The sequence below is a fragment of the Mustelus asterias genome, chromosome 7 (assembly GCF_964213995.1).
Source record: "Mustelus asterias chromosome 7, sMusAst1.hap1.1, whole genome shotgun sequence".
NCBI lineage: Eukaryota > Metazoa > Chordata > Chondrichthyes > Carcharhiniformes > Triakidae > Mustelus > Mustelus asterias.
The window spans coordinates 27,150,345-27,164,416 of record NC_135807.1 but is presented as its reverse complement, the minus strand read 5'-3'; the positions used below and the strand labels follow the sequence as shown (position 1 = coordinate 27,164,416).

Genomic DNA, 14,072 nt, shown 5'->3' with positions numbered 1-14,072 from the left:
TGGCATCATGAACATGGTTGGAAGAGTTCTCTGACCGCCTTGTCTAATGAAAGAATAAACCTATTTTGCTGGAATTAGAAATAGAGTATAAGAAATATACTTGTCATAATAGCAAGTCATTAAAATACAACAACTGGAGATCAAATTCCCAGAGTTCTTCATCACCCCATCCTCAGAGGGAGAACAGAACATTTTTGTGGGTAAGGACAAAAAAACATTTGTCTGACAGAAGTTGTTCTCAGAGTCTCGTTAAAAATATTTCTCATTGTGTTATCAATTACTCTTTCTTTTGGAACAATTATTCTCTGAATTCAAATTAAAGAACAAACAGGTTTGTATTTATATGCATCCCATCATATTCCAATGACGTCCCTTCACAACAATTAAATCATTTTTGTAGTGCTGTTACCATGGTGGCATACATGTGCACAGCATGTGGGCAGCACGGTGGCACAGTGGTTAGCACTGCTGCCTCACAGTGCCAGGGACCCGGGTTTGATTCCAGTCTTGGGTGACTGTGGAGTTTTGTTCGTTCTTTTCGTGTCTGCGTGGCTTTCCTCTGGGTGCTCTGGTTTCCTTGCACTGTTCAAAGATGTGCAGGTTAGGTGGATTGACCATGATAAATGCATGGGGTTATGGCGACAGGGTGGAGGTGAGGGCCTGGGTGGGATGCTCTTGCGGAGAGTCGGTGCAGACTTGATGGGCTGAATGAGCTCTTTCTGCACTGTAGCGATTCTCAATGGAAACTTCTCTCTCTCTAAAAGCCCACAAATGACCAGCAAGATAAATGACTAATTAATCTATTTCTGGTGTGTTGATTGAATGAGGAATATTGGCTGGGATGCAAAGGCCCCCATACATGGACTCCTGTCCATCAACCAGGTTAGTATCTGGGTATTGTGGTGAACCACTGTTACTACATGTATATGCCTGGACACACCCATGCTGCACCTGGCCCGAGACTCCTTCCTTTCCACCTGAGACTCCTCCCTTTCCACCCAGAGTGGGGTATAAAGGTGATAGTTCCTCCTCCTTACCTCAGTCTAGACCAGGTCAGCTACAAGGGTGTGCTCCTGTTCTTTGTGAATAAAAGCCTATTAGTTTCACTCACTCACTGGAGTCTTCGTATCGTAATTGATAGTGCATCAGGTATTAAAGTGAAGCACAGAAAAGTCTAGTGTGAAGGATTACACACTCCTTACAGAACCATTTTATTCATTTCAATGGAGGAAAATTGGCGGGTCCTGATCGCAGCTTGAAATCCTTCCAACCAGGTATTTTCTTTTGCACTCGATCTGGATAATGCTCAACCCCCAAGTTGTAATTATACAAATCTGTCCTGATTTCATTATACTAACATGCTGCACGCCTATCTCCTTTTAAAATTGAATTGTGTGGAGTCTTGATGGCTTGGTGAATAAATATGTGAATCAGTGCAGTACGAGCCACACAGACCAATTAAGTTCCAGATTTGATCTGAGATGTATGATGATTTCAACTAATCTCACCAGAGGAGCGATGCTTGCCTCAGCAGCAATGGATTTAGTTAACTACAAAGTGAATAACATTGCATATTCAGCTGGACCCTTTTACATAGGATCTGTACCTCGTTTAATGGGTGGTGGATCAGTTTATTGGGTTTGTCTATTGTTTATGATAGTGTCGGTGACATTCCATTTATCGTCATCATTTCTTCACTTACCATCTCTCCTTTGGACCCCCGGTCACCGGATTTGCCTGGAGATCCCTGCACCAAAGAGCAAAGCCAGTTTACAAACTGTTACATCTTGAACATAATGAGGAGATGTATCCTGCGGCCCAGTTTAGAGTGAGTTTAATAATAGTCATGAACAGATGGTTACTATTAGAAGAAGGTGAAAATAGACACATTGTGCTTTACTTACTGTTTTTCCTGGATTCCCTGCCTCTCCTGGCTGTCCCTGTTCATGAAGAAAAGAAGGTGATAAACACTAACTTGCAAGAAGAGGAAAGGTGGGGCAAGTTCATGGAAGATTTATCGACAAGGATCAGCGGTTTAAAACTAATAATTTTTCGATCTAGACAAAATGCATTGCACTGGAAAATAAAAGGATTTAGAACATATTGATTTTGCACTTAAGGATCTAGAAATGTAATTTGAATTATTCAATCAGCTTGATTAATCATGATCTGCACCATCACTGAAAGAGTACTGCAAATAGACTGTAGCCCTACAACACCGTCATTAGGTTATTAATCCATAGGGTACTAATTAATAGTGTTTCTCTCTGTGCCATCAACAATATGGTTATCTAAACATCTTTATGCTGGGACTTGAGGTGTACAAAATTATGAGGGGGGCCTAGATAGGGTGGCCAGGAAAGACCTGTTTTCACTAGCTCAGGGGTCAATAACTAGGGGGAGGGGGGTAGATTTAAGGGCTGGAACTTTCTGGCCATTCAAGGCAGCGAGATCTTCCAGTCACGCCACCGACAGAGCCCTGCCGTGTGTTTCCTGCTGGTAAGGGGTGCTTTCAACCGGACCTGTTGACAATGGTGGGACTAGAAGATTCTGCTGCCGGCTAATGGCTAGCCACCTCCGGAAAATCCCTCCCAAAACGATTGATAGAAGGATTGCAAAGGTCAAGAGGAAAATATTTTTCACCCAGAGGGTTGTGGGTGTCTGGAATCCCTGCCCAAATTGGTGGTTGAAATGGAAACACTCAATATTTATAAGGTACCTGGACCTGCACCTGAAGTGTTGTAACTTGCAAGGCTATGGATCCGGGTGCTGGAACATGGAACTAAAATGAGGGGCTAGTTTCTTTTTCTATCTCTTTTTTGGCTGGTGCAGACTCGATGGGCTGAATGGCCTCTTTCTGTGCCGTGACCTTTCTATGGTTCTATGACTTTGAAAACAGCCTTGCTAAGGAACCAGAATTGAGAACACACATTGCTAATCTGATGCAGGGATGTGGAGTCCCCCTTCTATCCTTCTGTGTTGTTTTAAAAAGGGAAGTTTGTTTTTGCAAAGTGTTCACCAAACATATTTTTAAAGAACAATTGCCCCTCAGTTGTGAGAAAAAGAATAAGATAAATGACACTTGCCTGTGATCCTGGCAGACCCTGGAGCCCTGGAAAACCTGGCTCTCCATTTGTTCCTTTCGAACCTTTTGGTCCCTGAATTTCAAAATAAGTTCAGGTGAAAAATAGTCTACTCCCTAACATCTAAAAAAAACAAATGCATCGATCGACTAATCCGTGGTCTGTCTGAGAATTAGAATATTTTTAGTTCTTAGCGAAGAATTGTTCCTATCCAAAAAATAGCCATGTTTTTTGCAGCGTGAATGATGACAGGACACTGACATTGGAAAATGTTTGCCTCACCACTTTGAGGTTACAGAAATGTTTGTCAAATGGCTGTGAGTGTTGACTGGCGGCATGGCGGCATAGTGGTTAGCATCGTTGCCTCACAGCTCCAGGGACCCGGGTTCAGTTCAGGCCTTGGATGATTGTCTGTGTGGCGCTTGCACGTTCTCCTCATGTCTGTGTGGATTTCCTCTGGATGCTCCGATTTCCTCCCACAGTTCAAAAATGTGCAGGTTGGGTGCATTGGCTAATGCTAAATTGCCCCTTAATGTCTCAAGGTGTGTAGTTAGATGGATTAGCCATGGGAAAGGTGTGGGGTTGCAGGGATAGAGCGGGTGGAATTATTGTCAATGCATGGTCTCCTTCTGCACGAACTCTCTGACAAAGAATCTTACCCAGGTCCACTCTCCGTAACCCCACATATTTACTCTGCTAATGCCCATAACCTACACATCGTGGGACACTAAGGGACAATTGAGTATGGCCAATTCACCCAACCTGCACATCTTTGAACTGTGGGAGGAAATCAGAGCGGCACAGTAGCACAGTGATTAGCACTGCTGCTTCACAGCGCCAGGGACCTGGGTTCGATTCCCGCTTGGGCCATTGTCTGTGTGGAATTTGTATGTTCTCCCTGTGTCTGCGTAGGTTCCCTCTGGTGCTCCGGTTTCCTCCCACATTCTGAAAGATGTGCTGGTTAGATGCATTGGCCCGAACAGGCAGTGGACTGTGGCAACTAGGGGTATTTCACAGTAACTTAATTGCAGTGTTAATGTAAGCCTTACTTGTGACTAATAAATAAACTTTACTTCACCTAACTTGCATATCTTTGGACTGTGGGAGGAAACTGGAGCACCCAGAGGAACCCCAAGAAAGCACAGGGAGAATGTGCAAACTCCACACAGTTACCCAAGGTTGGAATCAAACATGTGTCCCTGACCCTATAAGGCAGCTGTGCTAACCCTTGTGCCACCATGCTGCCTGTAACTTCAGCATCCAGATATCGTGGTCAGTCAAATTCTCTATATAGTGCCAGCTTTTGTGAGGCATACCAGGACATCAAAATGTAACAAAAGATAACTAGACATTTTACCTGGATACCTGGATTACCAGGCTTTCCTTCAGGGCCGGGCGGACCACTTTTACCCTGTAAACACAACACATAGGCAATTAGGGCACAGGCAATTGATGGTCTTCATCAGTGTCTTTTCAGGTCAGCTAGTCCTGTCCCACTCTCTGCTTAGTGTTTATTGCTCTGAAAAAACCCTTAAATTATGTTTTAATAATAGGTGAATTATATATTTTATCCAACCTCTGAAGTAATAAATCTCCTCTAATTATCCATTAATTATTTCCGATTATCTGAAAGTCATCTTCCCATCATCGCATTAGGTAGCGCAAAGAGTCTTGAGTCCTTCCCCCACACACAGACACACACACCCCCCACACACACATAGACACACGCACCCCCCCCCCCCCCCCCCCCGCCACACACACAGGTTTCTACTGTAAACCTTCATGATTGTGAAGATCTCTATCGAATCAAGCAGGTTATTACTGTGTTTGGATGGATAAGTGTTGGACACATATGGGAATCTGGTCACTTCAAAACTATAGAATGCATACAGAGGTAGGCCATTTGGCCCATAGTGTCCATGTGGTGAAAGTCCGGTTCTCCAATTTAAAAGAAAATCATCATCTTTCTCAATAACTACTCCAGGAAAGACTTTCTATGCTCCAACAGCCCATTAGGCTCTCTGTATCCCAGTGTAAATGCTAATGGTGGGCCTATCTCTTCTTGACCAGCTCACCTTGCTTTAATTCTTTGGTTGAGGGACTTTTGGAGGCGAGAAGTCTGTTCCAGGGGGAAGTTTCATCTCGTGGAGCTGCTGACCAATTCAGGCTGGCAGCTCTGAAGCATGGGCAGTACCACTAGAGCCTTTGCCAATGCTGAAAATGAAGCTAGGCCAAGGAGGAGGTGATCAGCGATGAGCCTGGAACTCCGGGGACCTCAGGCAGGCCCTTGTGAGGGGGTGGAGGGAGTGGGGGGTGAGTGGGGGGGGGGGAGGGGGGCGTGAGGGGGGGCGTGAGGAGGGCATGTTGGACAAGGGGAGGGAGGGAGCAGGAAAACTGTGTGCAGGCAGCCTCTGATTGACACCCAGCTAAGAGGCATCCCTTCCTTTTCCTAGACAACAGCTCTCAGAGACAAACCTGCTGGGCCACACGTTGGTCCCTCCTGCTTTTCATTAAAACTGAGGAGTGGCGGGACGAGGTCTTTAAATGGGCATCAATGGACCACTTATGGGCCTCAGTTGGGCGATGGTGGGTATCCCACCCAATAAATGTCTCTGCAGTCACTCCTAAAATTGTGATGGGGCAACCAGGCATACCACCTATTTACGGCTTCACCTGCTTTCTTTCCTGCCGCAGCCCATTATGTAAAGACAGTTATCCTCATTTTCCCTTTGTTGTTCTAGAATGATGCCAAATCTACTCCTCCTTGTTAACTATCCATCTTTAGAAACAACCAGGTAGATTTTGAAACTACATGATAGTGGAGCATGGGTGGCAGCAGCCCATTTTACATCTCTTGTGACTCTTATTTCGGTTAACTTCAATAGAAGAGATGTAAAATGGGCTTCTGATTCACTATCGGTCGTTTTACACTATTGCATGGTCAACGCCCAACTAAATCAGTATTTACCCTCCCAAAGCCTAATATGTCACTGACTGGAGTCATACCAAGATGACCCAAGAATCACGGAATCACAGAAGACTCGAATCACAGGTAAATACAGTGCAGAAGAGGCCCTTCGGCCCATCGAGTCTGCACCGACGCATGAAATGCCCTGACCTGCCCACCTAATCCCACTTGCCAGCAGGGAAGAGGGAAATTAGGCCAGTGACTAACAAAACTATCATACTCACATTGTCTGTTTGCCTGTTATGAGTCCAGAAATTACTGAGAAGAATGACGGATTATGGAAAGCCATTGGGAGAATGCTGGTTTATTTAAGTGTTTGCTATTTTCAGCCAACTAGGCTGAACCGTATCTCTGATGTCAAGCCAGTGAAATGGAAGGAGCATTAATCCAGTTGAACTGAATTATGAAGCAGTTAGGCATCTGAAATAACATTGGTAGCCAAAGACAGATGCTGTTCAGCATAATCTCAGTGTGTCTTGGGTGTTCGAGAGTGAGGAAAGCTACTTAAATAGATAAGGAGATGGAAGCTTTGTTGCAAAGACTGAAGGTAAAGTGGCACACAATGCACATATAAAATATCTTTGAGTAAGCACTTTTTTGCCTAGTGTGTTGGTTTGCTTCCATCAGAATCAGCCATAAAAAGGTTCCAAGGCTTCAGACAGAAGGCAATGTCTCCCTCAGTGGCCTGAACTCTCCCTGACATGCATGTATTTTACCTGATCGCCTCTTAAACCAGGAGGACCCTGAGGTCCTGGAGGTCCTTGTTCACCCTAAAAATATAAACAGCGATCCATAATAAAACAGAGACAAGCAGGAAAGTACAGTGATTGAATAAATATGAGTTTGTTACTACATTTGCACTTTGGGACCCAAGTGGGCCAGTAAGTAGGTTTTAAAGGTTAACTTGGTGTTTTCTGCATTATATTTCAATGATGCTGTCTGGTGCTTTACATCCTCCATCTACTAGAACAGCACACTTCACACCAGTTACAAATGGGGCTATACCACATTTGGCTCAGTTCACAGCACTCCCAAATCTGCGTCAGAAAGTGGATTTGAGTCCAAGCACCCACTTGAGCATTCGCTCCCACTCTTGAGAATTGTTGAGTTAGTCATTGGGGTTGCTGTCCTTCAGGGGAAATCTTTCTCCCACAATTCATCCCACTTACAATCCAGCCTGCTGGTTATATCCAGAGCCTTATCCAATGCAGAATATGGGATCGGCCTCACTTAGTGTTGAGAGCGAGGACGAGGTGTGGCACATCAGGATACTGAGTTCCTGGTCATCCTACCAAAGATGACTTCAGTCAGGCAAATGAGGTTGGACTGCTAGAGTATGAACTCCCTGATTGAGTCCTAATTGATGGCCCAATCAGGGAGCTTCATGTTCCCTATTTAAAGCAGGTGTGTCAGTCTCTCTGCCTGCTGAAGCAGGGAGCACACAGGGAGCACTCTGTTGTGTCGTATGTCTTGTAAATAAAGGAAGTTTTGGTGACGGGTCCTTCGCCTCCATGGATTTATTACACTACCAAAGATGTAACAATGTCTCTGCAATGTCCAGGCTTGGGCTGACAAGTGGCACGTAACATTTATGTTACACAAGTGCCAGGCCATGACTATCTCCAACAAGAGAGAATTTAACCAACGCCCCTTGATATTTAATGGCATCACCATCACCGAATCCCTCATTTTTAACATTGTGGGGGCTGCCATTGACCAGAAACTTAGTTGGACCAGCCATATGAATACAAGAACAGGTCAGAGGCTTGGAATCTTGTGGCGAGTAATTCACCTCCTGACTCCCCAAAGCCTGTCCACAATCTACAAGACACAAGTCAGGACTGTGATGGAATATTCTCCACTTGCCTGGATGAATGCAACTTCAACAACACTCAGGAAGCTTGACAATATCCCGGTCAAAGCAGCCTGCTTGATTGGCACTCTATCCACAAACATTAATTCTCGCCACCACCGATGCACAGCGGCAACAGTCTGTACCATCTACAAAATAGACTGCAGGAACGCACCAAGGCTCCTAAGGCTGCACCCTTTAAACACAGGACAACTACTATCAAGAGGGGCAAGAGCAGCAGATACCTGGGAACACCATCACCTGTAAATGCCCCTCCAAACCACTCACCATCCTGACTTGGAAATATATCGCCATTCAACCATTGTTGCTTGGGTCAAAATCTTGCTGCTCTGTCCTAACAGCATTGTGTGTGTACCTACACCACATGGACAGCAGCAGTTCAAGAAGCAGTTCATCACCATCTTTTTGAAGGCAATTTGGAATGGACTATAAACACTGACCTATATAGCAAAGGCAACATCCCTTGAATGAATTTTAAAAATACTGAAATTGATGTTTGAAACTTACATCGTTCCCCCGCGGTCCTGACTGACCTGGTGGCCCAACATTTCCTACTTCACCCTGTATAAAGAAATACAAATTGATGTTAAAAGACTCTTCTGTCCATGCTTAGTTTTTCTGATATAGAGCAGCAGGAGCCTACCTATTACTTTGGCTCAGAACTGGCCTAGGCTTATCAATTGAATACTGATGCGAAGGTTATTTTTTCCTCAGCATTAACTTCTCATATTCCAGGAGACAAAAATGAGATCCAAGCCACTGATATTTTAGTCAATGACAATTCAAGTGAAAACCAATCCAAACAGCTTTTACTTGTTTGGACTAAGTATTTTGCCAAAGAATTCTTGGAGGGTGTCTCGACAAGCGCAAAAGTACCATGGGAACATAAGAACGTAGGAATATGGGAAGGTAGGAATTAAGAGCGGGAGCAGGCTTTCAGCTCTTTGAGCCTGCTCCACCATTTAACATGACCATGGTCTCAACTCCACCTCCCTGCCTGCTCCTCATAGTCCTTTATCCTGCTTTTCACCAGAAACGTATCTATCGCTTTCTTGAATCTGCTGATTGATTCTGCCTCCACTGTACCCTGGAGCAGTGAGTTCCCCAGATTCACAACCCTCTGGGAGAAGTAGTTTTTCCTCATCTCAGTTTTGAACTTACCTCCTCTCAGTCTGCGGGTGGGATTTTCCATCCGGTCTCGCCTCAAGGTCAGTTAATCCCACCCGAATCAATGGACATTTGCCTGGTCTGTGTCCTGCCTGCCACAATACCCATAGCGGGTGGGACGGGAAAACTCCCCCCTAGTATCTATGACCTCTTGTTCTAGACTATCCCAAACGGGGACCATCTGTTCAACGTCCACCTTATCAATCCCCTTTAGCATTTTATATACCTCAATCACCTCATTTTTCTGAACTCCAGCAAGTACAAGCCCAGGCTAATCAACATACGACAGTCCTTTCATCCCTGGAACCAATCTGGTGAACCACCTCTGAACTGCCTTCAGTAATAAAGAGGATCTTAGGTCTGTTTTAGTAGAGAATTATTTAAAGTCCTGGAATGATTTGATCTTTGGGCTTTTTTCAAGGTCAGGTGAGCAGATACTGGAAATACAGGAATGCATCATTTTAAGTGCCTTCGACCATATTCCTTTACAAGTCTTCTAAACTTAATCTTAGGACAGTAAATTCCCATTTTGTACATAATGGTCATCAACCTCCCTCTGCCAAATTTACTATCCTTACATTTCCCAAATTGAACTGCTGTTTTCCCATCCACTGATCAAGCTGATGTGGATTCACTTGAATTTCTGTGCATTGGAATACATCACCGGACCCTGCCAATAGTGTTGTTTAGTTTGCAAATTTGGACAGAGTTCCTTACTTTAAATCATTATTCAAGTTAAAAAGTTAGAGGGGTGAAATTGTTCAGTGCCAGCATTGTGGAGCAGGCTCAAGAGAAATCAGCAGCCGATTACACAGTTTCTATTTCCCTTTGAACGGGCGAAATAATGCCAAGAATTTTCACTTCAAACCAAATAACACAATAATGATTAGCACTGCTGCCTCACAGCGCCAGGGACCTGTGTTCGATTTCCCAGCTTGGGTCACTGTCTGTGCGGAGTCTGCAAGTTCTCAGCGTGTCTGCATGGGTTTCCTTCAGGTGCTCCAGTTTCCTCCCACAGTCTGAAAGACATGCTGGTTAGGGTACATTGGCCATGCAAAATTCTCCCTCGGTGTACCTGAACAGGCGCCGGAGTGTGGCGACTCGGGGATTTTCACAATAACTTCATTGCAGTGTTAATGTAAGTCTACTTATGACACTAATAAATAAACTTTAAAACAATAATGAGATGAAGGAATGAGTCATCAAAACACAGTCTCAACTATCATCCCTTTAGATTGGTACCACTGGTCGGCGCAACATCGAGGGCCGAAGGGCCTGTACTGCGCTGTAATGTTCTATGTTCTATCATTCCATGGGCTTCAGTAGAAAGAAGATCGAGCACAGTGTACAAATGGCAGCATATCCAGTTGCTGGCATAAAACAACTTCACCCCACCTAGTGACCCCATTATTGAAACCTGTAGTACTCCATTTGTAATTGGCTGACAATGAGATAATTGTCAGTGTTATCCACCGACCAACTGGTTGCTAAACTGTTTTAATATATCTCCATCTACCCATGGGTTTGTACCTTTTGTAGTAGCTAACTATATATGATAAAGGAAGGGATTCTCCGACCTCGCCCAGAGCTGGGATTCTCCGGTCCCGTTGCAGTGAACAGGGATTTGGCTGAGCTCCAAATTCTCTGTTCTCGCTGGCAGTGGCAGCTTGGCATGAACGGCCGGAGAATTCTAGCCATAGTCTTGTGCCTTGCTGAGGTCCAGGGAGGCAATATCCACTTTATTTTCTGGCAGGAATAGGAACAGAAACATTGGGAGATTTTTCCACTCATTACCCATGGACATTGAAACCCAGTGGTTGCAAATCGACATGTTTTTGTGTGTGGTACAAGAATAGCTTTCTGTCATATGCTCAGTATTTCATGATGTGCCTTTTCATTTCAACTTTCTGCTTGTTTGATATTTCCAATACTTACTCTTGGACCAACTGAGCCAGCAGCACCTTTTGGACCTTTAAAACCCTGTGTAAAAGAGTTAGCGTATCAATGATTCAAATCATTATTTTCCCCTTCAGATATATTTTGTTCCAATCTCTCATTTAAGCACATGTATTCTGATGAAATAGTCTACCATGCCATCTCCCATGAAGCCAAGCCAAAGAATCAGAGTATACGGTGAACTTTCAGGGAAACGTAAACGAAAAGTATTGTTTACAACATGAGATGGTTAATTGGAGTTTTGTAGGTAAGGTTAGTTTTCCAGTCATGATGCTTCTTCTGAAGTTGAAGTTGCTTTATTACTGTAATATAATTGCTATTTTCAGTGGCACAAAGTGTGCACTGAAAACAACCCAGTCTAGGGCCACAAGAGTCCTCCAGAGCCCGCTGGAGTCTGAAAGTTTAAAAAAAATAAGAAACCTCAATTTTCCGTGTTGGCCCCATGACCAAGAGCAAGAGAAAAAGGCCTTGATATTCCTCTCCCAATCACCTGAGGGTAGTTCCAACAATCCAAAAAGAGGAAGCAAACAAGGATGTGGACCCAAGATATTGGATCTCTACTCCTTTGCCTTTCCCTGCGATTTCCAGAATGTTTTCCTGAATTGGCAGAGTACCTCAGTCTAAAACAGACACATGTAGAGCATTGGCATCTAAATGAGGTAAATGGGGGTATTTCTAGCTTCATTTTCCTGGACATTCACCAGTTAGATGTGCAGACAAAGCGGCATCAAATGAACCTAGTGCACGTCCATGCACTGAGTCTGAAGAATCTCAGGTAGATGGAGAAGACCCTAAAGTAGCCCTTTTCTTTTTTAAGGTTTGTAGATCCTCCAGTTGTTACTTTGGACAGCAGCCAGGAAGCCACCTTTGGCCAGTAGTTTGCTGCCACAGACTATCAGACCTCTAGCAACAGCTAGCTTTCCACTTCACATTCTTGATAAGGATGACAGCTGCTGTGGCTTCAACATCTGTAGCAGTAGAGGCTGTTTTCTTTGGAGAAAGTTAGGAGAAGCACTAAACTGAGTGAAAATTAAATAATTGTAAATTTGTGGTCATGTGAGCTCCTTAATGTGGCAAAGGTATTGCCTTAGCAAATCTGGATTTCAAGAACGTACTGGCATCCCTTGTGCCCAACATGGCCTCGTCATGGTCATACAGACTGAAGCTACGACGGTTCTTTTCAATCCAACATAAGTACACTGTTTGAATATGCTTATCCATATTTGTCTGAAAACTAGTCAAATCAAACCAGCAAATGTTGTTTTGTAACAGATCTGAAACGTTAACTATTTCTCTATCCAGGGATGCTCCACAAAATATCTGTTGAGAATTTCCAGCACTTTCTGGCCTATAACTTCCTGGCTCCCCAGCGTTGGATTTGGGGGCTACTCCAAAGATATGCTGGGGAATCCCTCTTAAAGGTTCCCAGGTAAGGGTTTACCTGGAAATTGTTCAGAAACCAACTGACAAAGCACTGCCTTTAGATGGTTCTGCCAGTTTTGCACCCATAGTTACTCTGAAAGAGTTAGAAAAAATAAAGCACTTCTAACTTCAGCGTAACTATTTTTAAAACTCAGACCGAGTTCCTCATGGGACACCCCTCCATACCCATCGACAACACCACACCCCATGGTTTTTCCCAGCTTCATGGGATTACCCACAGCAATCTGCTTCGATCTTACACCCCAACCTGCCTAGATCTGATTCGCCACTGGCCTGACCACCCCACTGACCTGGATGAGCTCTCGATGTTGTACCCCCCCTCCAATGTCGTACTCCTCCCTGCGATATCCGACTCCCCGATGTCACCCCCCCCCCCCAAGCCCCGATGTCATACTTCCATGCCCCCTCACCCCGCCCCGATGTCTGAGTCTCCACTTCCCCAAATGCCATTCACCTACCTTGGACCCCAGCCTGTTTCTTCCCAGCCTGTTATTATCAATGGGATATTTAAGTTCACCTACTTTACGGCAGTTAGCACAGTGAACAAAAAGGTGCGTCATCCTTTACACCGCTTCTTTTATAATTCGCTGTTGGAGCTGGTAGCACGCAGCACTGCCTGAATCTCACCCAGCCTGAGTCAGGAAGGTTGGATGAGATGGGCGCAGGTAAGTGGGTACGGAGTGGCAGTCCACTGTTGATTGCCACTCCGAGGAAGCTATGGCCCTTTGTTTCCTATTTCGGATTTTCAGCATCCACAGTATTTTCCATTTGTGCTACTCCAGAATATGTTAATCTAGTGTTCGAGATTCAATACTTACAGGGATTCCCCGGAGTCCATTCCTGCCAGGAGGCCCAGGGTTACCTGGCCTTCCCTGAAATACAGAAGCAGAGGCTGTTGAATAATGTTTGCCCATGGAATGAAAAAAAGCTTTTAAAAAGATCCCTCATTTAATTCAGATGGAACCCAAATTTTAAAGCAAACTTCAACTTAATCTTCTTCCAATGACAAACCTTTGGAGGGAATTTGGTTATGTTATGGCACTGACTTTAATCAACAGCATTTGAAAACAAAATCATTTTGCAGGATGTGGGCATCGCTGGCTAGGCCAGCATTTATTGCCCATCCCTAACTGCTCTTCATTTCAGAGGACATTTAAGAGTCAGTGGAGTCACATGTGGGCCAGACTAGATAAGATCTCCTTCCCTGAAGGACATTAGTGAACCAGATGGGTTTTTAAGGAAAATTGTTTCATGGCCATTATTTGACTTATAATTCCAGATTTTCATTGAATTCAAATTTCACATTTGCCCAGATTTGAACCCAGATCTTGCTCTGGGTCTCTGGATTACTAGCCCAATGATGATACCACTGCGCCACTGCCTCCCCGAGTGATTTTGCTTTCTATGAGAACATGATATATGTAGTTTTCAACACTGCATGGATTTAGTAGAATGTTTCAGTTTCATACCTGCTCTCCTGCAGGTCCAGGTTTTCCATCCTTTCCATCTTTTCCTGCAAGACCCTAGGAAGAAAATAATAGTTGACTTCTACTTCATTCCAGGGCAGAGCAATCTTCACCTG

At 44.3% G+C, this 14,072-nt stretch overlaps 1 protein-coding gene across 3 annotated transcripts in view; it reads right to left on the bottom strand.

The window, feature by feature from the left end:
* The window catches only part of col22a1 (collagen, type XXII, alpha 1), a 339,481-nt gene that overhangs the window by 13,946 nt on the left and 311,463 nt on the right, over positions 1–14,072 (bottom strand). For all 3 annotated transcript variants that reach the window (XM_078215791.1, XM_078215792.1, XM_078215793.1), the window contains 9 exons: positions 13,960–14,013; positions 13,309–13,362; positions 11,027–11,071; positions 8,432–8,485; positions 6,768–6,821; positions 4,441–4,494; positions 3,087–3,158; positions 1,905–1,940; positions 1,703–1,747 (listed from right to left, as the gene is read on the bottom strand). In XM_078215791.1, coding sequence (XP_078071917.1) covers positions 1,703–1,747; positions 1,905–1,940; positions 3,087–3,158; positions 4,441–4,494; positions 6,768–6,821; positions 8,432–8,485; positions 11,027–11,071; positions 13,309–13,362; positions 13,960–14,013 — 468 coding nt within the window. The remainder of the gene's footprint in view (positions 1–1,702; positions 1,748–1,904; positions 1,941–3,086; positions 3,159–4,440; positions 4,495–6,767; positions 6,822–8,431; positions 8,486–11,026; positions 11,072–13,308; positions 13,363–13,959; positions 14,014–14,072) is intronic.